General features: G+C 36.0%; 1 protein-coding gene across 5 annotated transcripts in view; it reads left to right on the forward strand.

The window, feature by feature from the left end:
* Positions 1 to 26,654, forward strand: part of RGS3 (regulator of G protein signaling 3) — a 183,041-nt gene that overhangs the window by 105,701 nt on the left and 50,686 nt on the right. For 2 of the 5 annotated variants that reach the window (XM_074211137.1, XM_074211142.1), the window contains one exon: positions 3,769 to 24,787. The exons of the other annotated variants lie outside the window; for them this stretch is intronic. In XM_074211137.1, the coding sequence (XP_074067238.1) occupies positions 3,769 to 3,876 (108 nt within the window). In that variant the 3' untranslated portion in view covers positions 3,877 to 24,787. Of the gene's footprint in view, positions 1 to 3,768; positions 24,788 to 26,654 lie in introns of those variants that run through there. 5 annotated transcript variants of the gene reach the window in all.

Raw genomic sequence — 26,654 nt, forward strand, 5'->3', positions numbered from 1 at the left:
GTATGTCACTATATTCCTATTAACTCTAGAATAATCTAAGGAAAGGTAAAGAAGAAAGAATTTAAGAACATGGATAAAGGTTGAAAAAATTATTGAAAAAAGTATATAGATATTCTTAGCTATGTGTGGTACCTTTTCAAAATTTGTTAGGAGGTAAACACCTTACAGATGTGGAAAAGTAGAAATATTATGCATATCTTTTACTCACCACCAAGCCAAATATGTGTGTGTGTGTGTGTGTGTGTGTGTGTGTGTGTGTATATATATATATATATATATTAAACAATCACTCAATAAACAAGAATTATAGACCAAATAACAATATTAAAGAATGAGTCAAAGAACAAATCATAGAAACAATTTTATTAAAAATAATGAAGTTAATGAGATAATATACAGAAACTTTAGGGATGAAAAAATTTTATGTCTAGTTTCCTAAATCAAAAAGAGAAAGAACACATCAATGAAATGTGAATGTCACTTAAAAGTATTAGAAAATTAGTAAGTTAAAAAACCTCAAGATAGAAATTCTGAAAATCAAAGAAATTAACAAAATTTGAAACAAATTCATAGATAAAACTAGTTTTAAAAAATGAATAAAATTGATAGATCATTTAAATTTAATTAAAAAGAGTAAAACCAAATTGCAAGTATCAAAAATGAAAAAGAGAATTCACAGCAAATGATGGAGAAATAAAGGTTATTAGAAACCATTTTGTCCAATTATTTGCTAATAAAAGTACAATTTAAGTCAAGAAATGATTAGTTTCAAAAATGAAATTTCACATGGACAAGTTGCTAATGAACTTCCAGAGAAAAGGACTCCAGGACTAGATAAATGCAATTATATCAAATATTCAAAGAATAATATTAATATTACATAGCTTATTTACTAAAAAAAGATCAAATTCCTTTTTGATTCAGATGCAATTATAATATTTAAAACAAAAACTTAAGAGAAAAAACCAAAACTACCGATATTCCTAATGAACATATATGTAAAAATTTTAAATAAAAATATTAGCAAAGAGGCTAAAATAGCATATCATAAAAATTGTTCACCATGACCAGATTGCAGTCATAACCAGGAATGCAGAGATGGTTTAATATTAGAAAAACTTTAAAACCAGCATATGAGTAGTAAAATAAAAAAAGTCATATGATTATATCAGTAGATAAGGAAATGGTTTTAAAAAAATCAGCTTCAGCATTTTCTGGTTAGTCTTGCTAACAGAACATGGAACAAGTGACAGTTTTTTATTTTTAATATACCTTCATTTCTGGGTTTTGAATAATGTGATTTTGGTTACTAAAAGAAGCTGAATGAAGCTTCTGAATGCATTTAGGTTTGAGAAAGCACCCTGGATGGGTTCACTTGCAGTTTGCTTACTTTAGAAAGCCCTCTGTTGTACCTTTCTTATTCAATTTGATACTGTGATCTGTTTCCTTGCCAAATACTAAGCCAGCCAGACCAAATAACAAATGTGATTGGGAGCAACCTTATAGTCATTTACACTAATTTGAAGATGTTCTGCCTAGGCATTTGTTCTTTGTCCCCCAGATTCAATCAGAAAGGAGAGAGTTTGAGGAATGAAGTATAGACCAGGATGGGAGACAAAGATCTTTCTATTTTACAGCAAAGAAATGATAACTCTGATTTATTCCTGCTTAGGAAAACTGATTTTGATGATCTTTAGTTAAACATATATATATATCAGTTCAACACATTTGAACTAAGGTGGTGGGTAGGTGGGAAGGGGGAAGATGTTATAGAAATATAACCAAAGGGAGGCAATGAGGTTCAAAAGAGCACTGTAGTTGTTAGTGTCAGGAGATTTGGGTTCTAGTCACAGCTTTCCATTTCTTAAAACACTTGTAAAAAGAAGGAATTGAACTAGATAGTCTTAGAGGTCCTTTCTAGATCTAAAATTCCAACAATGGCTCTAAAATTAGGCTAACAGGATCTCCATAAAGGTTTATAGTACTGCCTCAATTTTAACAATGGTAGTAAAATACATTGCCCTTTGGAAATGTTTAAAAATGATTGAATTGATGGTATGGCCCAGCATATTATCTAGGGAGACTGCAAAAGAAGAAGGTCAAATGGGAGTTCTATACAAGGTTTTTATGCTGTACCCATTTCCCTTTGGCTGTAGAGTATCCTTTCTGGGATAAGCTTTTGTGCTGCTGTGATATGAGGGCCCCAGCTGTGACAACAGAGATTTCTTGTTATGGTAGAGATAGTGTTGGCAGGACTAGGTAGCTCTGGGACTCTTCCCTCAGGAGGCTTAATTCCTTTCCTCACATTCTTATTTAGCACTTTGTAAAGGAGTTGTATCTGCTCAATAGTATGATATAAATTTTGTTTTTTCTTTTCTTGGTTCTTTTCTTCTGTTCCTTAGTCTCTTCTCTTCATAGCTTTTTCTTTACACATCTATCTACTTACCTTTTTACTTTCTTACAGGGAAATGACTTTTCCTTCTCTTCCTGGAATAATTTTAATAAGACTACCTTGTGTTCATGAATACTTTGCTCAATTCCCTAGTCAGAAATGCCAAACATGTAGCCTACCACGCTCCTGAATGTGGCCTGAATTCCACTAAAGTATCGTGCCTATTGAATTGCAATGTATTAATGAAAAATGAAATATATAACATGCATGGTTTTATTAGTTAAGTAGGGTTCTTATATATGATTTGGTTTCTATTTGAATTTGATATCACTTCTCTGGAATATTTGCACAAAAAATTTCCTGCCTTCTTATCAATTTAATATCTAAGGAAACATGAACATAGAAAAATATGTTTTTTTTGATGATCACCAGGTATTTATTGTTTATGCTGTGAAAGGTACTAGTACAGATATTGTGGGAATTAACAATGAAATGTATTTTGGATTCCACATTTAAAAACTTTATAGTCTAATGAGATGATATGTCATGAAAAGATAACTAATGAGATAAAGCTATATATAATAAACATCAAACAAATTGAGAAGAAAAAAAATCAGAGATGGCCTTATAGAAGAAGAAGGATTTGAGCTGAACCTGGAAGGAAAAATCCATAATTTAATAATTTTAGGCAGTCAGAAAGAGGGAGAGAGGACATAGAATAGAAGGGGAGCATGATCTAGATAACAGGAGGCAATGACTAGACAAAATCCAATTTAGCTGAAATAGTGAATCTTTATAAATACTAGGAAACAGATATTTTTGAAAATTGTGACCAGATTTTTGAGAGCCTGGAATAATGGGCAAAAGAATTCAGACTTGCTCTTAGAGGTAGTAATGAGTCTTTGAGAATTTTTGAACATGCTGTAAGTGGTGTTATAGGAGGATTAGTTTGGGGGATGACATTTATGGTGAAACCCATTTTGAATAGTAATAAAAGGATGACCTTTTGTTTTCCCTGTTGCACTGCATCATTGTCCTTAAGCATCTGGATAAAAGTAGGGAAACTGAGGTTGTTTGATGTCAAAACAGGACACTAAGTTACACAGAATACTAGGAGTTGATTTCATTTTTCTCTGAGTTATTCTGACTATGAGGCAGTTACTTTCTTGTCATTCCCCTGCAAGCAGATAGGGAAGGCAAAGTAAAGAATAGCCACTAATACCTAACTACACAGGCATTTTTGCTTGCTATCTAGTAATCTGACTAATTATAAATATGTAGATAATAGAGTTCAGCAAGAAAGGCAAATTCTGATGAGTTGAAGTGAACTCACTAAAGTAGACAGAAAGCTAATTCAGTTCTGTCTGGTTCCACAGAAACTCCACCCTCACAGCTCTTTCCAGCAGGAGGCAGCGCCAGCCAACTCAACCTGTGAAACTCAGCCTAGAAGCTTTACATCATCAGGACAAACTCTCATTGGATGATCAAACCCAAGGGCAGGACTCTGCTTCTAACAACTTGACCCTTTTGGGGGTATCTCCACTTGAGTATCCTCCATTTCTCTGTAACTTCACCTCAATGTGGAGGACTAAGATGGTGGCCTCGATGGCATGCAGGGCTGTCCCAAGAGAGGGCCTCCAAGGGAGTGTACCGATTGGTACCTGATGGTCCACAGCAGAGGATACTTAGAGGAGACTCCATGGAGCTCTGCTTCATGAGGAAGAAACGAATAAAATCTCATCTGTTCCTCCTCATTCCCTTTAATACCTTCTTCTCCTTCAGAAAGGTAGATAATGGCTAGAGGAGCTTTATAATCTGGAATAGTTAGCTTCTCAGAAGTCTCCTAATAGACTCCTGATAGAAAGTTTATGGAGTGAAAATTGTAGGCTCAGGAGTGGAGAAGCTAGATTTCTGGATAGGAAGAAATTAAACCTCTCTCCCTGTCTCCATCTGTAAAATTAGCAGGTGGGTTGAGAGGGTTTTGGGATTTTTTTCCTTGATGCTTCCATTCTTTGCCAAAGAATATGGTCAGAGCTATGGGAGCTAGGAAATATGCTAAGTTATATAATTCAAGTGCATTTAGGTTCTCTGAACTGAGTCATCAGGTTTAATATGGTCATATCTAAGAGAGTGTGATATAAGCTCAGGCCTTAGTAGTAAGTTATTATTTTCTTATTTCCTTAAAGGTGGTTCACAAAGTAATAGACTCTAACTCCATTGTACTTTGTGAATTTTAGAGAAGAAAACAAATGGCAATATTTGTATAGTAGTTGAGGTCAGAAGATATAACGGAGGAGCTCCTTGTTTCCTGTTGGATTAAAAAAGATTCATTTACTACAAATAGATTTATCTTTAGCACTCCAGAGATTGTAGATGCTGTGCTATATAGACCCTGGTTTTCAGCCTTTAAATTTGAAGGACGACTTATCAGATAGATGTATTCTTATAGGTGTAGTTTAAGAAGAGTATTCTTCCATAATGGTCCTTGCCGCCTCTCCTGTTGCTGTCATTTATCTTACTCAAAATGCTCAGGAAAGCTGGGGAGCTGTTTATTGTTTGTATCTCACCAGAATTATCTGACCAAATCTCAGAGGGAAGCCAGAGAGAAAATCTTTGTGATTCTCAGGCACTCGAGCACACAAGCCACCTGACTAGGGTCACAGTCCTTAAATTTCAGAACCAAAAAAAGTGATTTGCCTGCATGTTATTTTGTCATCTCTTTACATTATCCCTGGCCCTTTCTGCATGATGGAACACAACCATGGGATGTGTTGGCCAGTCTATTGTGAGATTCTATTTAGTTTATTGCCTGATTTATTTTTAAACTCTGGACTGCTTTGCCCACATGAATTTATATAAAGGGTATAGCTGTTGGAAACCAGTAACAGTGGAGAAAAGATTGACCCCATGGGAAAGAGCAAAGTGAATTGTATTACGAATTTTGCTCTATTCTTCCCTTGGGGGTTGGGGTGGGGATTGGGGCCAGAGGCAAGGTGGATCCATGGGCTCAGCCAGAGACCAGCCATTCAGGATTAAGCTGCCCCAGGTGCATGCAGGTTGAGCAGCTGGAACCTCTAAAGATGTATTGCCAGGATCTGCACAGACAGTAAGATGCCCTTTGATTTCATTTGATTTTGTTCAGAAATGACATTAAAGGGAGTGAGTGAGACTCCGGAGAATTACATTTCTGGGAAAACAGTGAGTGGGCTGTCTCACTGTGATGACTTCCTTGCTTTTCAGTGGATTCTTTATGAGCTTCAAGCATAGGGCTTGGTCAGTGGGTGAAATAAGGGAGAATATTCCAGGACCCCTGGATCTGGTTTCTGCATTCCATGCCACAAGTGAGCTGGGGAATGAAGCTTTCCCATAGAGTTCAGATTAGTTATATCAGAGCATCATAGATGAAGGGTGGGAAATCATCTTGGAGGCCAGTGAAATCTAATGTGACTCCCTCACTGCCCAAATGTCAAAAGGGGAAGAAGTAGCAGAGGTGATATTTGAATTTGGGTTTTTTCCATATCCATTGCTTATTCTACAGTCACATTCTGGGTGTCCCGAGGAGACATGCAAGGCTTCTTGACAAAGTAGGGGTTTTAGTTATTAAGGCCAAACATTTCAATAATGACCTCAACTTACTTGCTATTGACTATGGTGAACTAGGGGGACCATCTCTGTTCTCTCTCAAAAATCAATGGTCTATTAATCTTGCTTCATTTGCTGTGGAGGAGGAAATATGACCTGGTATCCTTTGCTGTTCATCTTCTCAGTCTATCACAAATGTCCAGACATGATAGGCAATCTATTGAAATGGATTACATTTAAAATTCATAATCATAACAAAAGAGTCAACCCCCTCTCTTCTCCATCAGTCACTTGAAAGGTTCCATATTGGTCTCTTTATTAGTTAGCCAATTGTCTTAGTTTGGCTTTTTCAACCCCAATACTTAAGATGAAGAGTACCCAGACATTTGTTGTGGAGATTATTTGTGCTGCTTAAATACGTGATTATATTAGTCCCTGGCACTCTGATAAGCACTTTAAAAGAGAGTTTTCATGTATGACCAGATCCCAGGTCTTTCATAATGTTAGCTCTTCTGTAGTCAGCATTGGGATTGGATTATTTGTTATTCTGTGTTTGCTCTGCTTCTGGGTATCTGAATAGCATTTGACTTGTATTTCATGATGTCATTTATTTGTTTGTATCTTTGAGGGTAGTTTTAAAAAAGAAAATCCTGTCATCAGAGTCTCTGTGTCACACACACTGGCTTTGAAACCTTGAAAAAGCCTTTACCTTAGGGTTTCAGACAACTTTGTAAGTTTCAGAGTAGGAATTAGCAAAGAAAATTTGTTCACCAAGGAAATCACAAGCTTGAACTTCAAAAAAAAAAAGATCCTTCAATAGAAATGAATCTTATCATTTCTAGTAAATAAATCAGGACTCTTTATTTTGAAAGGACAGTCATAAAGGACAGATCGAAGGGAATGGAAGGGAAACTTCTTCCAGACTCACCTGATGCTGAGACATAAGAAGGAAAAGACCTTCCTTGAAGCCTGAATAAATGAAGTTAGGAAAAATAAGAGAAAAAATCACCTAGAAGTTCTAATTCCAAGAAGTAATACAAGTTCAAAATAAAAATAACTTTTGAAAAAAGTTGAAAGAAATTTATGGATGACAGCTCTGTAGTGGGATCTTAAAGAACCCTGGAATGTTTGAGGTTGCCCATCCTTTTCTCTGGTCCTCTAGGAAAGAGAACCCTGGATAGGACGAGTAGGAGTCTGATATTTTGATATTGGCTAGAAGTAGAAAAAAAATGGTTCTGACTTTCATGTTTGTGTGGCACTTGGCAGAAATCTCATAAAGAAGGTTTTAAAGTAGAAACTTGCTCAGTGTTAGTGGAAGGTACTCTCCTTTTCCTGTTCTTGTCAGGCAGAATTCTCAGAAGAGTTGTGAAATGACCAAGCAAATGTCAATTTAATCAAACTAAATTTCAGATTTCCATCTAAGGAAGCAGAAATGTTTTCCTAAAAAGCATTAAGTGCTGCTGGCACCCTCCTCTAGGGTTATAGATAGAAAGTAAAGAGCTAGAAAAATCTAAAGAAAGGTCTTTTGTTCTGCCAAACTTAGCTCCCTTCTGGTCTGTTCCAGCTTTACTCCTGTCCAATGAATCTGTGGAATTTGGGGTCAGTTACAGATTTGTTCAGAAATATAATCCTGGGTAAAGAATATGGATCCTGTCCTTGATGGCAGATATCTTGCTGCTTTCTTTACAATTCTTGAAAGAGAAACTTCCTCTTTTCCCCCAGTCCTGTCACATGTTCAATGGAAATTCTAGTTTCTAAAATATTCACAGAGTCTAGGGCAGGAGTCCTGAGATAATTTTTCTCAAATACACACCTAGATAGTTTGAGACAGTAGCCACAGCCTTTTCCATCCTCCTAGTTTCCTACAAGCATTTCTGGCGTTGGGGTTGGGGGATGGCCAAAAGTCACCTCTGCAGTTTTCCCTAAGATTTTTGGGAAGATAAGATAATTTCCCATTTGCTTATGGATTCTTGTGAGCATTTCCTTCCTATTCCTTGCCTACCTATGACCTGGAGACTTCGAGAAAATAAAAATTAGCTCCTTTCCACAAAAATAGAAGATAGAGTTTGGTCCAGTTATTTCATCAAGATCATAAGTAACAAATATTTGAGAATTTCATAGTATTATTATATATGTGCTATAAAGACTTTTGGAGGATAGACAACTCAAGCTTTCTGATAGCATTCTTAAAAAAAACTCAACAAATATTATTACAGTATTGACACTGGTACAAGAGGGTTTGTCAGTGGGCAGGGACTAAATGACAGAAATAATTTTGCATACTCAGTTTGTATCTATAACCTAGGTATGTACATTAATACTACACATAACAGGTTGCCTTGGCCAGCATATGCAATTGACATTATTAATACAGTATTACTGAATGCCACTAAATAATCACTAAATGCTGCTGTAACTTTATATGATCTATCATCCATGTATAACATTGTTCCTATGGAACTACTTGTAATGTTATTTCATTTAGCATGATATTTTTTCCCAGGTAAGTTTGTTTTATTTTGTGGTGCTCAGGGAATAACTGAATAAAGTTCTCCTTTTTATTGTTCTAAACTGAATAACCAACAAAAATAAACATTCAAATAAAATTGAACCCTGGATTATAAAGTTTTGAATCTATGTGCATTGTATATATATAAAAGATAGTTTACCCACCACCTTCCTCTACTGCCAACCAACCTTTGGACAGCAGCTGAATTGTCAGTGAGCAGGGACTAAATGACAGAAATAATTTCTGATGATATTATCAACTCAGAGCTTCTGATGCAAGAGCTCTTCTCTATTGTTTCCTTTCTGCTTTCTCAAGATACTATCTGTTATGTTGTTCTTCCCTCCTCCCCCTAATCCTTTTCCTCTTGCTAGTCACAGCCCATTAGTTCTATTAATTTCACTTTCACATATGCATATACATTATGTATATCTTATCCCTCACCTACCTCTTGTTGAGGAAAATCTATTGTTGAACAGTTTTTCTTTCTTCTTCTTTGTTCCATTTGTGATCCTTCTCCCTCCAGACCACCCTAATTATAAATGAATGGTGTTAGATGCTTATGTCAAGGGAGAACAGTCATTTATTTTGTGAGTAAAATTTAGTTATTCAGTTGATTCAGCAAACATTGTGTTTGTACTAGCAGGGTTTAGTGCTAAGGGTGCAAAGATGAAACATTGTATATAGACTTTGTCTTTCAGCTAGCTGCCAGCTTAGTAGCGAAATAAGATATGGATGCAACTATGATAAAGGCAGAATATATTAAGTGTATTTTAGAAAATTATGTGTACACAGGTAAGTAAAGAAGAAGGAAATTTGAAAAGGGGAAAGAACATGAACAATCATTAGTTTGATCATGGATACTTCAGGGAAGTGATATCACCTGAATGGGATTCTCAAAGGAAAATAGAGATTACAAAAGAACTATGAAAGAAGTACTTTGGTCTATGTGAAGTTTGGCTCAAAAAAGAGTATGCGAAAGGAAATGAAAGGTAGTCTGGAGTTAGACTAGGAGTGGAATAGCTGATATGGCATTGAATCTGTTGTATCTCAGAAATAATAGACACTGGGTTTTGGAGCAGAGAGGAGTAACAACCAAATCTTTGTCCAAGGAAGATTGTTTTAGCAAGCATGAGAAGGCTGGATTTTTGATAGGAGAGACTAGAAACAAGAAGGCCAAATATAGAATATTCTAGGAATTCAGTGAGGGGGTAGAAAGTATGGTGGTGGTCTTGTGAGTGGAGAATAAGGAGTTAGATTTAAGGGATGTGGAATTAATTAGATTTGACAACTGTGTAGATCTGGCAAGTAAGGCTGCGGAATGCCTCAAAGGTTATGAAGCCTGAGTCATTAGCAGGATACAGATACCTTTAATAGAAACAAGGATGTTTGGAGCATCAGCAGATTTAGATGAGCTAATCAATTCTGTTACAGATATAATTATTTTGTGATGGTGACAAAGCATCTAGGTGACCATTGCAAGTTGGTGATATGAAATTTGATTTCAAGACAGAGATTAGAACTGGAGATAAAGATTTGGGAGTCAACTGTATGAGATGATAAACCCCATGAAAGCTGATGGGATCATCAATGAAAGGAAATATCTACAGAGAAAAGAGCTCAGGACAGTTCCTTGTTGGAATACTCATACTTAGGGGAATTGGAATGATGATTTAGTATCAAAAGTCTAAAAAGAAATAAACAGGTAGGATGTATGTCAGGCAGAAGAACTGTCTAGGAGATCAATAGTATGCCCTGAAAATGAAGGGAAGTCAAGGAGGATAAAAACTTGGAAAAGATCATCAGATAACCAAGAGAAGAATAGTTTCATTTACATGATGATGTTAGGACAATTGCTAGGGTTTAGGAAGTGGATGTTGAAGTATAACTAGTGACTATAGATATAAGTTGGAAGGGCTTTTAAAGATGAGAGAGACCTGGCCATATAAGAGCCCAGTAGTGTGAGAGAGGGAGGGAGGGAGAGAGAGAGAGAGAGAGACAGACAGACAGACTAAAAATGAGAGGATAGATGATCTGTAATTCAAGCCTATTGAGACTTTGAGAAGGAGAAAGATTGGAGCAAAGGAGGGCACATAGTTGAAAATGTAAAAGGGATTTGAAGTGTGGGGTAGTGGGATATAAAGGAGCTTATGCTAACTTGGCTTGATTTTATTGTGGAAAAATTTGTTCCAGATTTTAAAAAACTGACATAAACTTTTGAAATACAATTTCTAGGTTAGGGACTGTTGTATACATTGATGGATAATGTTTATATGTGTGAATGTATGTGTGTTTAAGGCAAATGAGTACATGGGGGCACATGTTTGGTACATGGAGACCTCTCAGAGGGGGACATATTTAGAGATTATGTAGTCCATACAGGAAAAACTAAGTGGATGAAAAATATCTATTATTTAGATTATTATATGCAGGTAGACAAACAACTTATAGAACCTGTTTATCAAGATATATCCCTTGAACAGTCACTATAAATTGACAATGAATTATGTCCAAAATTAGATAAGAGAAGGAGAATGAGCTGAATTTCCTGTAAGAATTTGCAGGGCTTCTTTCCTAACTTCTTGAAAGGAAGGTTTAAGAGGATACAGGACAACCTTAAGGGAATGTGGGATGTGGGATGTAGATAATGATCTGGTAAGGATAATGATATGGCATGGCCAGACAGGTAGAATGCCATGGAGAGAGCAGATTCACAAAAATCTAGAGAATAGAGTATCCAGAAGAAAGCGGTCAACAGTGTCAAGTTCTCAGAGAGGATGAAGCAAGAAGGAAGGGGACTGAGAGAAAGCCAGTGGGTTAGCAAGTAAGAGATCACTGACGACTTTGGAGAGAGTTTCAATTGAGTCAGAAGCCAGATTACAAAGGACTGAGAAGTGAATGAGAGGAAAAAGTGGTGGTAATAACTATAATCTTTTTATCTAGGAATTTGACTGGAAAAGGAGTCAAGTTATAGGATGTTACCATGAAGGGATAGTCAAGTGAGGGGATTTTTAAGGATAGAGGAAAACTGAGAGCCAGACAATAGGGAGAGACTGAAGATAAGAGAGGAAAGGTAGGGAAGGTCATAGGATGAATCCACTAGGGAAAAAGAGAGGGAAGGGGATCATAGATGCAAATAGAGGGGTTGGTCTTGCTACAGTGTACCAGTGGTCAGAATACAAGTGGAGAGAATAGTGATGGTTTTAAGGAATTCTGAGGTGTATTAGAAGGGGAGAAAAGGGAATTTATTGTGAGTGACATCTTTTTTTTAGTAAAGCAAGAGAAAGTCTTCTAAGAGGATGGGGAAATGGAGGAAAGAAAAGAAGGTTTGAAATAGCTGCTGTGGGAAATATAATGGGAAATTAGGATTGCTTTGTATTACTGAGGGGCCCAGTTGAGAAAACTTAGTCCAGTGGCATGATTTCTTTCAGTTCATTCAAAAGACATGTAAGTAGAAATGGAGAAGAACTTTGGGAGAAATGATCTGGGAATGAAGTTTGAGGATAGGACAAAGAGTCAAGGGATGTGGAAGAGAAGGACAGCATGAAATTGAACTGGTTAATTAACTAAGATTGTGAAAGGAGGAAAATAAATCCAGAATTGGGAGAGATCTGGGCTTGGGAGAATACTGAGGTTAGAGGTTATGGTGAGGAACAATAATGTATTTTGGAGGAGTAAGACAGAAAGATGGAATGATACAAGATTATGGTAGGAAGAATTTCAGAATTCTTGATCATGGGAGTGAGACACTTATAGGTGATGCTGAGATCAATATTGAAACTATTCTTATGTATGAATGAGGTGGAGTTAAGGAAAATGTGATAGGAATTGAGATTAAAGGAGTTGAGAGGCCAGTATATTGGGAGTGAACATTTTTGTCCTCTGGGTTAAGAGCAAGGATTAGGATAGAAGAGAAATAAAAAAATTCCTTGACAGAATGGCCATCAGGAACTGGATAGGGTGATGTATCTAGAGACAATGAATTTTAAACGAGAAGAGGTTGTTGACTGGTGACAGCACAGGGGAGAAGTGGCCTGGGGAGCAAGTGCATGCAGGAAGAGGAAGGGGCAGGAGAGAAGGTGCTTCTGTTAGTGGAGTCAGTGTCTTCTGGGGAGATCCAGGTCCCTGTGACTGCCAGAAGATATTAGGAAGACAAGAGGAGGAGATTTAGGATGAAGAGAAGTTGTTCATGATCGAATATTGTTGGGATCACAATGAAAAAGGAAAGCAGAACTGGATTGGGACTTGGGAGGATTGGTGGAGATGCATGGAAACTGGTAACTAGACAGGGGGCTGATTTTGATCATTGCAGTACTTTGCACATAGTGCTTAATGTTTCCTTCTCTCATTAAATCCCCACTACCTGGTGGGGAGTGGTTGGAGAGATAGGGGATGTACTGTATGTTTATGGAATTTTAGAAATGGAAGGAATCTTCAAGAATGTTTAGTTTAATGCCCAGGTTTTCCATTGTGTAAGACTGGGATGGGGGGGGTGATTTGCTCAAGGTCACACAAGAGAATTTTCAGAAGAGTTGCAGCTATATAATTCAAATTTTTTGACTATTGTCCCATTCCAGTGCTCTTTCTGCTACACCTCATTGTCTTTCTGGGCCTGATATTTTTTGAAAACTTTGCCAGAGAAGGTGGAAGGAAAATAATGTCAGTGAATGTTTTTTATTTTTCTATCTCATCAGTCCAGCACGTTGTCCTCTGGAAATTTAAGTTACCACTTCAGGCTGTAAGGAAAATTATAAGAAATCTGCTAATGAATTTGGAAAAGTTGGCCTGACTGACTTGTCCATAAATTCCTTACTACCTTTGCTGAAGCAGAATGAATAGGGCCCTGATGAATCACCTGGACCTTGAAAAACATGGGACTAGTGAAGAAGTACCCTGTAAAGTCTGCCCTAAAAATAGCTTTCAAGCATAGAAGAGACAAAATAGGAGGTGGGTTTCTGCCTGGGAGGAGCAGGCTTCTTTTGCCTATATCATGGTTAGGGTATACAGAAGCTTGGCTAGAGAATCACTTTTTTTAACTTTAATCTATCCCCTTTATACCCTAATATCCAGAAAGGGTCTGGCAGGATGAAGGGGGAAAATGAAATTTTTTTCCCCCAGAACATGGGGCTATTTTTTTTTTCTTTAGGAGAGTGGCTGCTCTGTGAGTTTCTTTATTGACCCTGGACTAAAACAGAGCCTGGGAATTCCAGAGGGCCGGATGGGAAGACACTTCCTTTGAGTTGCCTTTCAGTCTCCTAGTCCTCTGGCTAGTGTCCTTTTGGCCTTCACTTCTACTCAGATCCTTCTTCCAGCTCTGTTTGCTTCCTTTTGGAAATATTGCTCCTCCCTAGATGAACCTTGGTTCATCTCTCTAGGCTTTAGGGTTGGGGGTGGGGAGGAGATTAGGATTTGACTGGACTAATGTCTGATGAAAACTCAGGGAGAAATCTAGTGGTCTTTCCTAGGCATAAGACCTTCCTTTCTGATTATTCTTTGTCACATGTTGGCCTTTAGTAGGAACAAGGTTGTCTGGGAAGGGAAAGACAAAAACTTTTCTTTATTTCCTTTTGCTGCTTCAATAGAGAAAGCATCACACAACAAAATCGAGATGAAGTTTGAGAAAGAGGTTAGGCCTTGAAATTTGTGGTGCTTAGGTCAGCATTAGTATCTCTTTGACTTATTCTAGAAGCATCTATGGGAGGCTTTCTCTTTTAGATCCCACAATATGTAATCTCAGCTTTGGAATACCTGAAGAATGTCAATTTTTATGGTTTACAGAAAGAGTCATCTGGCATCTTTTTAGCTTCTCTTGTCCATCCTTCTGTAGCCAGACCTGTGTAGTTCTTTTCCATTTTCCTCATCTTGCTGTTGAACTTATCTATTTATTTTGAAATGTATCAGGCATCCATAAGCTGTAAATGTATCAGGCATCCATAAGCTGTAAAATCCTAAATGTTCAAGCCAATAAACAAAGACAGCAAAACTATGAGAGCCTAAGAATTTTTCAAGTCTTTAGTACTAGGGTCAACCTATATGGAAATAAGAATGATTTGATTTGGTAGGTTCCTTAAGACTTTGATGGAAATCAGCCCTTTGGGAATTGGAGTCAGTTTGAGACACATCTATCCAACATCATAAGTTAGAGATGAGCAGTTTAGGATTAGGATTTAGGATTTCTTAGGATTCCTCACCCAAAAATAGAATTTAAGTGCCTTCAGGACAATAATGGTAGTTCTTTGAATCTCCCATGACCTGGTATAGTGCATCATAGCATATCATAGACTATTAGAGGTGAAAGGAGCTTCAGTTATCCAATAAAACTCTTTTATTTTATAGGAAATTGAGACCAGAAAGACTGTGATTTACCTGAACTCATATTGCAAGTCAGAGTTCCATAACTATATCTTAATTCATAGAGCAGTATATAGCAAAACAAAAATGTGGATAGTCTGACCAGAGAAAACCTTTGGTAGAAGCTTGGAGGCACATTTATCATTAATTTAGTATGGTACATGTTGGGACAGCTAGGAGCCCTGGGACAGAATTAAAGGAAAACTCAAGCTGATTATCTGGCACATTTTCTTGGTGGTGATGAAGACAATTGGATTATGAAATGGGCTCCCCAGGGACCAGGGTGGAAATCTCATTAATTAGGAATTGAACACTAGCCCAGACTCTGCTGCAGAAGGTATTCTGTTGAAGCTGTGGAATTCTCTTCCCTGGAGCTGCATTAGGGTTAGCCTTCCTAAAGATCTGCCCTTATTGGTTTAAAGTAGACTTTTGGATTTCATAGACATGAAGAACTTTTCCCTTCTTTTTCCTCTTCATTCTTATTCCCTAAAGATTTGGGCATATGAGTGAAGTTTTTACTCTGTCTAGGTTTATATTCTTTCCTTTTATTCTTTTGCCCTGGTGGAGTATGGTCCACTTACTTATTAAGAGAATCTAAATCAAAGGAAACTTCCTTGATAGTAGTTGGAGGAAAACTGTAGTAGCATAGTGGAGGCAAGATGGTAGAGTAGCAGGAAGAACAACAGCTAAACTCTTCCACTTTATAATTCCTTCATAAAGGTCTAGAAAACTTACCAGATCAAGTCCTGATAGAGAAATGAAAAGAAAAAAAGTCATGATCCTTATTTCCAACTTAGGTCAGCATTAAGAGACAGAGAGTTCTATGGACACTTCTATGGAAGATCTGGCTGCGCATTCTAACCCACAGGATCTAAAAGAAAATCAAAACTGTGCACCAGGCCAAAAAGAGGTTACACACCTATACAAGGAGAACCCTGGCCTTGTGCAGGATATGGGAATAGAGCCTAGCTGGTAACTTTGTTAATTGCTACCTGTCTGGATCACAGATTTAGGATGGACTGAGGAGATCTTTGTCCAATGGATGATGTTCCAGGGTGATGTGTAGTCACTATAATTGGGAAGAAGCAAGTTCAGAAATAAACAGAAGTTGTATGACTTTGACCCCAAGGGTGGGACAGGTTTTCAGTTCCAGCTTCTAACCTGGCCTGAAGCCTATAATGTAATAATCTGGGCAGGAATTGTAGACCAAAAAGGAGCCTCGAGAGCTATCACTGTGAACTTTCTATCTGCTTTCTAGGTAGGGGCTGAGCTAGCAGAAGTCTATGGAACTTTCAACCAGGAGCAAGCCAACAATAGTGTTGTGCAGACCCAGATTAGGGTCTTGGAGAGAGCTCAGATTAGATGGGCAGTTTTTGGGTTTTGCTCTGAATCACACAACTTTGGGAGCACTGAAATCTTTTAGGGGACCTGCAAGACCTGAACTGTTCCTGAGATCCAGGAGTAAAACAACATTCACTAACCCCAGAAAGCAGTAGAAGAACTCAAGGTAACAAGAGCTCAAGCCAGACATTTTTCTCAGAGCCTGGACCTAACAAAAAGTCTGAAGCTGGGAAATGGAAGAATGAATAAACAAAAATACAGTTTACCATAAATAGCTACTATAATGACAGGGAAACTTAAAGACACAAACTTAGAAGAAGAGAATGCCTACAAAGAAAAGACATCTTGGGCACAGAATTCATGGAAATATGAATTTTTTCAAGGTTTTGTTTTATAATTTTTCTCCCTCTATCCCTCCCCTCACCCCTGACAAAAAGCAGTCTGATAGAAACTCTACATTTGTAACTATGCTAAACATAGATTGAAATTGAATGTGTTGTGATAGAAGAATCGGAGAAAGAAAGATAACAAAATTACATAAGACAACTTTTAAAAATTGAAGATAATAAACTTTAGTCTTCATTTAAATTCCACAGTTTATTCTCTGAGTACAGATGGTATTTACATCACAAGTCCCTTAAAATTGTCTTTGATTATTGTACTGCTGAACTTATCACCCCATGTTGTTGTTAGTGTGTATAATGTTTTTATTGGTTCTGCTCATCTTGGCATCAATTCATGCAAGTCTTTCTAGGCTTTTCTGAAATTCCATCTCTCTTGATTTCTTATAGAATAATAAATATAAATATAAATAATATAAATATAAATATACCACAATTTGTTCAGCTATTCCCCAATTGATGGGCATCCTCATGATTTACAATTCTTTACCACCACAAACAGCTGTTATGAATATTTTTGTATATGTTCTCTTTTGTATATGTTCTCTTCAGGATACAGACCCATTAGTATTACTAGACCCAGTGGTATTACTAGTATTATAGACCCAGTGGTATTACTAGATTAATTTTTATTGTCCTTTGAGCATAATTTCAAATTGCTCTCCAGAAAGGTTGGATCAATTCACAACTCTACCAATAATACATTACTGTCCCAGATTGCCCACATTCCCTCCAACATTGATCATTATCCTTTCTAGTTATATTGGCCAATTTGAGCGGTGTGAGGTGGTACATCATAGATGCTTTAATTTACATATTTCTAATCAGTAATGATTTAGAGCAGTTTTTCATATGATTATAACTAGCTTTGATTTCTTTTATCTGAGAACTGTCTTTCTATATCCTTTGACCATTTATGAATTGGGGAATGACTTGTCTTTTTTTATAGATTTATATTATCTTTTATGTCTAAATCCAGCACCCATTCTGACCTTATATTGATAAAGGGTGTGAGATATTGGTCTATTTCTAGTTTCTGCCATACTATCTTCCAGTTTTCTCAGAAGTTTTTATCGAAGAATAAGTTCTTATCCAAGAAGATGGAATCTTGGGGTTTATCAAACAGTAGATTACTATACTATACTAGTATAGTATATAATTCATTAGTTTAAAAAATAATTTAATTTTTTTTTAAAAAACTAACAAATCACTAGAGCAAAATGGGAAAAGAAAAGCGTTATGAAAGAAATTTTTAGAAAGAGAATTAATAGCCTGGAGCAAGAGATACAAAACCTTAGGTGGTACTGGTCCAGGAGTCAGGAGGACCTGAGTTCAAATGTAGCCTCAGATACTTAATAATTACCTAGCTGTGTGATCTTGGGTGAATCACTTAACCCCATTGCCTTGCAAAGACTAAAAAAATAAAAATAAAAAATAGAATTGATCAAACAGGGGCAGCTAGGTGGCATAGTGAATAGAGTGCTAAAGTCAGGAGGACCTGAGTTCAAATTTGACCTTGATACTTATTAGCTATATGACCTTGGACCAGTCATTTAACCCCATTGCTCCACCAAAAAAAAAGAAGAAAAAAAGAATAAATCAAACAGAAGCTAATGGCTCCATGAAACAAAAAATTAAAAAAAAATACTGCTCATATCTTCTTCAACCAGAGGACAGAGCAAAAATATAAAGGATCTATTAGTCACTGCCTGAAAGAAACTCCAAAATGAAAACTCTCAAGAATATTATAGCCAAAATGAGACTTCTCAGAAGAAAAGCCAGAAAGAAAGATTTAAAATCCAAAGCTATGAAGGAGCAGAGAACTAATATAGTATTTCAAAAGGCAAAAAAAAATGTAGGTTTACAACCAAGAATAATTTATCCAGGAAAAAATAATAAAATACTATGTGGAGGGTGGATATAGTGTACTTCCAAGAATTCCTAATGATAAGATGGAACTGAGTAGAAACCTTGAAATAAAAATGTAGGATTCAAGAGAGAAAAGGAAAACACAACTGGACAAATTATAAAAGGACTAAACAAGTACAAAGAAGATGGTATGTGTGTGTGTATAAAATATGTAATATACATATACATATACATACATATATATATATACACACATATATGTATATATATATATATATATCCCCCCACAGAACTCTTATCATCATCAGGTATTACAAAGAGAATCAAATTAGTCCAAGGATCTGAGAATATGTTTGTTGAATTGAAGGGGAGGGAATGAGGAATACATTGAAGAAGAGGGGGAAAGGGAAAGTGAAGACAAGAAATTATTTCTATATAAATAAGGAGGAAGATATGGAAGGAATGGGCAACCCTGGAACCTTACACTCTTATGAATTGGTCAAAGAAGGGAAGAATACACAGAGTTGTGTACACAAATGCATTTCAACAGAAACAAGAGGGAAATTGGAAAAGTTGGGAATAAGAAATAGGGTAGCATAAAAGCGATTTGTCTAAGCAAAATAAACTCTAAGGTGTTTGAATTTCAAAGAGGGATTTAAAAGAAAATGATGGAAGAAGTGTGAGGGGTGAGGGAAAGAGAAGGGCAGGGTCACAGAAGCAGATTACACTAAACCTGGAGCACTGGTGCTGTTTTACTACCCTTTCATCACTCTTTTAGAGAAGGAAAAGTATAAGAAGAAACAGAGTGAAGGGAAACACAAAATTAATAATCATAAATGAATGTAAATGGTATGATCTCACCCTTAAAATGGAAGAGAATAGCAGAATTGATTAGAAAGCATAACCCAGCAATATGTTTATAAGAAATATACTTGAAATAGCAGGGGGCCCACGTAGTTAAAATAAGGGGATATAGCAAAATTTATTAGGTTTTAACTGAAATAAAAAAAGGCAGGGGTAGCAATTATGATCTAAGATAAAATAGGATTAATAGAAAATTAGCATTAAAAGATATACAGGAAAACTATATTTTGCTGAATCATACCATGTTCTTTGAATATTGGTTTTAAACATTTAGTTTTGTGAGGTACAAGGGAAATAGTAATATTAAAATAGTAAAGGAATCTAATTCACTTCACAAATTAGAAGTGAAGGACCTTAAAAATCAATTTTGACAGAATTTTGGAGATAATTGAATTAAAGAAGAAAGAAGTATTTTTTAGCTGTGCCTTCTTAAAAATCAACCATCATTTAGGGCATTAAAAAAATCCACAACCAAATACAGAAAAGCAGAAATATTAAGCACATATTTTATCAACAACAATACAATAAAAATTATATCCAGTAAAGGGCCATTTAAAAGCAAAAATTAATTGGAGAGCAAATAATTTAATACTAAAGAATGGATGGGTCAAATAATAAATCATAGAAATAATTTTGTTAAAGATGATTAAATGACATTAAATTCATTGGGATGCAGCCAAATCACTCTTTGGGGGAGATTTATATATCTAAACACTTTTATCAAGAAAAGAAAGGGAAGAGTTCAGATTGTGTCTGCAATTAAAAAAATCAAGAAATCAATAAATTAAAAAAACTTATTAAACACCAAAATAGAAATCTTGAAAATTAAAGAGATGAACAAAATTGAAATTATAATATTGAATTAATAAAACTAGAAGTTGGTTAAAAAATGAAATAGATAAACTATTAGCTAATTATAAAAAATAAAATTATATAAAAATAAAATAAAAATAAAAAGTACTAGTAATAGGTGAATTCACAACCAATAAAGAAATTTTCTAATGATTATTTTCACTAATTATATGCCTTCTAAATGAAATAGTTATAAAATGCCCAGATTAATAGAATATGAAAAAAAAGAACAACTCAATCTCAGGGAAAAAAAACTGAACAAGCCATAAAATGAGCTCCCAAAGGAAAAAAGAAATCAAGTATCAAAGGGACTCACAAATGTAATCTACCAACCATTTTAAAAATCATCCTAAAATTACATCAACTGGATGAAAAAAGGGGAATAGGATATCCTAAGGAATTCCTTCTGTGACAAAAATGAAGTCTTGATTCTAAAACTGAGGGAGGAAAAACCAAACCAAACCAAAACTATAGACCATATATATCCCATATAATCCCCATATCCCTAAAATAAAAAAAAATTGATCAAGAGATTAGTAAAGGAACTTAATATATAGGCAGGGTGAATTTATACCAGGATACAGAACTGTTTCAATATTAGGAAAACTGTATGCATATAAGAACAACAAAAATCATTTGATTATATCAATTGATTCAGAAAAGACTCGCTGATATACAACCCCTATACCTTTTGAAAACACTGGAAATTTTAGGAATAAATCTTTCCATACAATTAGAATCTAAAACCAAAAACCAACTATTAACTATATTGGGAATAAACTAGAGAGCTTTCCAAAATGATTAGGGATAAAGCAAGAATGTCCATTATCAAATATGGTGGTAGTGTTGCTAACTATAGCAATAAGACAAGGGAATAAACACAGTAAAAAGGAAACAACTATTGTTTTACAGATAAGTTTCATTAGAGAGTCAACTAAAAATCTAATTGAAGCAATACCTTTGGCAAAATTACAGGATACAAAATAAGTTTATACAATCAACATTTCTGTATTTGACAAAAGCCTATAAGGGATAGAAAAATTAATTTTTAAAAACTATAGAAAATATAAAATAGTTGAGAGAATACCTACCAAGTCATACATATAAGAACTATTGGAAACTTTTACAAAGATCCTGTATCACCGGAAAAATATTATCTGTTCATTGATAGTCTTAACCAAGTGTAATAAAAATGGCAAATTTACTTTTTCAAAATCATACCATTCAAACTACCAAAAGATTGTTTTATAGACTAAAAAAAATTTTATTTCTGTAGAAATGAAAGGTCTCAAGGGAATTAATGAAAAAAAAGTATGAAGGAAGGGAATAGCAATACCAGATCTTAAATAATACTAGAAAATCATCAAATAATATAGAAATCATCAAAAAATACATTACCTGGTTAAGATACAAAGAGGTTAATCAGTGGAGCAGTTTTGGCACATAAAATGCAGAATGAGCACAGCAGCTTACTGTTTGATAAATCCAAAGATACTAGTTACTAAAGTAAGAACTTTATTAAGAACTGTCAGAAGAAACAGTCTGAAACTAGGTTTTAGTAGACCAAAGTCTTACATTATATGCTAAGATAAGCTCCAAATGAGTGATACAGAGGGTGGCATCATAAACAAATTAGAGGAGCAAGGAAGATATTACCTTGTCAGATCAATGGGTAAGGGGAAGAGTTCATAACCAAACATAAGATTGGGAAAGTCACAGAAGTTCCATTGAATACTTTTGATAATATAAAATTTAAATTTTTGCACAAGCAAAACTAATACAGCTAAAATAAGAGCAGGTACATGGGGAAAGATCTTTGAAGCAAGTTTATCTGATTAAGGTCTCATTTCAAAAATATATGTAGAGACCTAATTCAAATTTATAGAAATAAGAACCATTCCCTAATTGGCAAATAGACAAAAGATATGGACAGTTTTTAGAAGAAAAAAAATGTAACCTACCAGTAGGTATATTAAAAATGCTTTAAATCACTATATGGACACAAAATAACTTTCAGGTTCTGCTTGATATCCACTAGATTGATAGTGATAAAAAAAATGATAATGGATGCAGCTAGGTGGTGCAGTGAATAGTGCACCAGCCCTGGAGTAGGAGGACCCAAGTTCAAATTCAGCCTTAGAGACTTAATAGCATCACTTAATCCCATTGTCTTGTAACCCCCCCTCAAAAAAAATGATAAATACTGAAGTTACTATGGGAAAACAGGTGACATTGTTACATATTGGTAGAACTGTCAATTGGTCTAGCCATTCTGGAGGGTAATTTGGAGCTATTCCTCAAAGACTATTATACTATGTATGCCATTTGGCCTAGTGAAACCCCTAAAAGATCAAAGAAAGAGGAAAAGGACCCATAAGTGCAAAAATATTTACAACTAAATCTGCATTCTGTTAATTGGGAGATGACTGAACTAGTTATGAGATAAGAATGTGATGAAGTACTATTGGAATTGATGAGGGTGGGGGAATTAATTTTAGAGAAATTTGGTAAGACTTGATGTAGAATGAGTAATTTATACAGTGATAACAATAATAACAATAATTGGCTTTGAAAATTTTAGTAGCTCTGATCAACACAATGACCAATCAGAATTCTAAATAACTCATGATGCATTAGGAGACCAATCTCTTGAGAAAAAGGTGATGAACTCAGATCATTTTGAGAGATATTTTTTGAACATGGCCTATCCAGGGATTTTTTTTTTTTTGCTTGTTATGTTTGTTATAAGGGAACTTTGTTTTTCTTGTTTCCTTAATGGGGTGTGGGAACAGGGAGATAAGGCAGATATTTATTTGAGAAAAAAATTAATTTAAAATAGCAGTCTCTCTAACCAAGGTATACACTTGGTTTCTTACTTCACACATATCTTAGACTGGCAGACATTAGCGTTGCTGTAATTCTGCCCCAAAGTTATATCCAAAGAACTCTGGGAAAATCTGGCCAAGAGGTTTCTAAGCATCTGCAATCTGATGGTTGTCTATATGCTGAAACTATGGATTCAGTCCTTGGTCTTTCTGATAATCACATCCTTGGTTTGTTACAAAGGAACAAACAAAATTCCAAGGAGTGGGAGGCTATATCTCTCCCTATTCCTGATTCATTTGTCTTTCTTTTTTCCTTAACCAGATAGGGGCTTACTGACTATTTAGGGGAGACCAGGCACTTAATACCCCATCCACCCTCCCCGACTCATTCTTTGGCAGCAGCCACAGCTTTTCTATAAACTGAACCCTGGATGGGTGGGTGCATAAGTAGATGTGATTTCTGCCCTGAGATGGACCTGCAATAGTTACATTTGAGGTTGACTTTCTTACTCTTGGTCAGAATATTGGTCATCCCATTTTACAATCAACAGGGAGTTTTTGAATACCTGGGTGTCTGGTACAAAGTTTTCTAGTTATAATCATTCTGATAAGTTGATATGGTGAAGAATGTGTAGATCTTTGTCTGGAAATAGTCCCATTTGCAATCATATTGGAGTTGTTTTTCTAGTATTGGGAATGGATTTCATAACCAATCATCAAATATTTATTGAATACTTGTGATGGTAATTGGTACTGGACCATGCACATTGTTTTTTTGTTTGCTGTCCTTAAGGGACCATTAGCACAGCAGTGCAAAACAGTGACTAGGGGTTAGGTGTGAAATCTGAGACTGGGAAAAGAATCACAGGCTATTTAGAAAATCAAAACCACAATTATCTTGTATTCTGATTCTGATAAACCACTATAGGCTAAGCAGGTGACTGCAGTGTATTCCTTGGATCTAAAGTGGGGAAGTGTTGCTCATGCAGTGGTTTCTGCACTAGTTTCTTCGAGTTTCTGAAGGACCTAAACCCAGAGCTTATTAATTGGGATTTATCATGAGCTCTTACCAGTAATCTGAGTTGTCAGAATTATTCTTCTTCTTTGAAATCATGAAAATAATATTTATTCAGTTATTTTCTCCCTGAAATCTCTCTGGAAATGCATTCCAACCTGGGCTGGGGCCCAGAAAGTAAAGTAGATTATGACTTCTATTTTATATTACCTTTGTGTATGTTCTATTTGAAATGACATTGAACAAATGTTCTGAGGTATTAGGGACATATAAAATAGAGTTTCAGACAATCACAGAACCTCAGAATTATGAGGGACCTCAAAAGTTATTTGGTCCTGAATAAGAATCCTCAGTAACGGTACACTTGTCATGTAATCATCAAGCCTTTGTTTAAAGACCTCCAATGAAAAGGACCCATTATCTTCTTAGCAGCCCATTTTGTGGAATTTTTGAGTTTTTCTTATTAACTATCTCTCTCTTCATCTCTCTCCCTCCTCCCTCCTCCCTTCTTCCTTCTCTCCCACCTCTCCTTCCCTTTCTTTTCTCTTTTCTTTCCCTTTTTTAAAAAAGTTTTTGCAAGGCAAATGGGGTTTAAATGGCTTGTCCAAGGCCACACAGCTAGGTAATTATTAAGTGTCTGAGGCCCCATTTGAACCCAGGTACTCCTGACTCAAGGGCCGGTGCTCTATCCACTGTGTCACCGAGCTGCACCTTTGCCTTCTTTCTTAGTCCCGTTATCTTCCCCTCTCTCTCCTTCTATTTATTTCTTCCTCTGCCCCACCCCCTGTTTTCCTTGCAACTCTTCCTCTCCCCCCCCCCCCCCCCCCGCCCCGGACTCAGTGATCCTAGTTCTGTTTCTAGTGTGAAGCAGTATAAAACAGCTATTCTGGCTATACCTTAAATCACCAAGATAGTTCTATTTCATCTTTATATTCTTTAAGGTAGAATCCTAGTAGTGTTTTAGATGAATCAAAGGATATGTTGGTAACTTTCAGGGCATAATTCCAAATTGCTTTCCAGAATGGCTGAACCAGTAATTGATTCAAAGTCCCACCACATTGCACTAGTTTACCTATTTTCCTGTGACTCCTCCATTTTTACCAATCTAATAGGAGTGAGATAGAACCTGACAACTGCTTTAATTTGCATTTCTCTAATTATTAGTGAATTAGAAAATTTTTATGTGATTGTTGAGAGGTTAAATTCCTTTCTTTGAACACATCCTGTCCATATCCTTTGATCATATAGTTGTCTATTGGGGAGAGGCTTTTTTGGCTTATGAATTCAAATCAGTTCTTTATATTTCTTGGAAATCAAATCCTTATCAAAGAAACTTTTTGCAAAGATTTACCCCCCAAGTTACTTCTGATTTTTACTACATTAGATTTGTACAAAACCTTTAAAATTTTATGAATTCAGAATTGTTTGTTTTATCTTATTTGATCCTCTCTATTCAGAGATCTGAATGATAATTTCTTCCTCACTTTTCTAATTTGTTTCTTTATTGTGGGGAGGCAGTTGAAGTTAAGTGACTGGCCCAGGTTCCCACAGCTAGTAAGTGTCTGAGGCCAACTTTGAATTCAGGTCCCTCTGACTCCAGGGTTGGTGCTTCTAATTTTTTCATTATGTGACCTTTCAAATCTAGATTATGCTTGAAGCTTATCTTGGTTTATGATATTGAATATATATATATATATATATATATATATATAATTTCTATTAGATTCCTGCAGTTTTCTAGCAGTTTTTGCAAAATATAGTGATATCTAGTAACTGATTTGATTGAAAATTTTGTCTTCTTCCCTCCATTGTTCCCTCTCTATATATCTGTAAATTTTACAGCACTGAACACTTGGCTGTAGGTGTTCCACACGTCAATAAACCAGTCAACATGTAGATTAAAAAAGAGGCAAAAGACAATTCTCATCCTCAAAGAATTTAAAAGAGATGGCACATTGACAAGTATATACAGGAAAAGCCATGGAAAGATTGGAGAGAGAGAGGACTTCCTGTAAAAAGTGGGAAGGTCTGGGGGTGGCTAGGTGGTGCAGTGGATAAAGCACCGGCCTTGGAGTCAGGAGTACCTGGGTTCAAGTCCAGTCTCAGACACTTAATAATTACCTAGCTGTGTGGCCTTGGGCAAGCCACTTAACTCCATTTGCCTTGCAAAAACATAAAAAAAAAGTAGGAAGGTCAGTAATCTGATTAGAGGAGGGAGAACTTTCCAGATATGAGAACAGCCAGAGTCAAGAGTTGGGGAGTCTTGTTTTTGGAACAAGCAAGAGGCCAGTATGTGTGGGGAATGAGGTGTAAAAAGAAAGTTTTCTTTTTTCCTATTTGCTTCTGGATTCAGGAGGTAATAGGAAGCTACTGCAGTTTACTAAGCTGCAGAGTTTACTGTGTGTGTGTGTGTGTGTGTGTGTGTGTGTGTGTGTGTGATAGAGTGATAGAGAGAGAGAGAGAGAGAGAGAGAGATTGATTGAGATTGTGTTTTAGGAAAATCACTTTGGTGGCTGAACGGAGGATGGATTGCAGTGGAGTAGACTGAGGCAGGCAGATCCACAGATGAATTTTAGATAATGAAACATGGCCTTCCATGGAGGTGGAGTTGACTGGTCCAGAATATCTCTCTGTGGCAGGACACAACATCTCTACA

This window comes from Macrotis lagotis, chromosome 1, assembly GCF_037893015.1.
Source record: "Macrotis lagotis isolate mMagLag1 chromosome 1, bilby.v1.9.chrom.fasta, whole genome shotgun sequence".
In the NCBI taxonomy this organism is placed as follows: domain Eukaryota; kingdom Metazoa; phylum Chordata; class Mammalia; order Peramelemorphia; family Peramelidae; genus Macrotis; species Macrotis lagotis.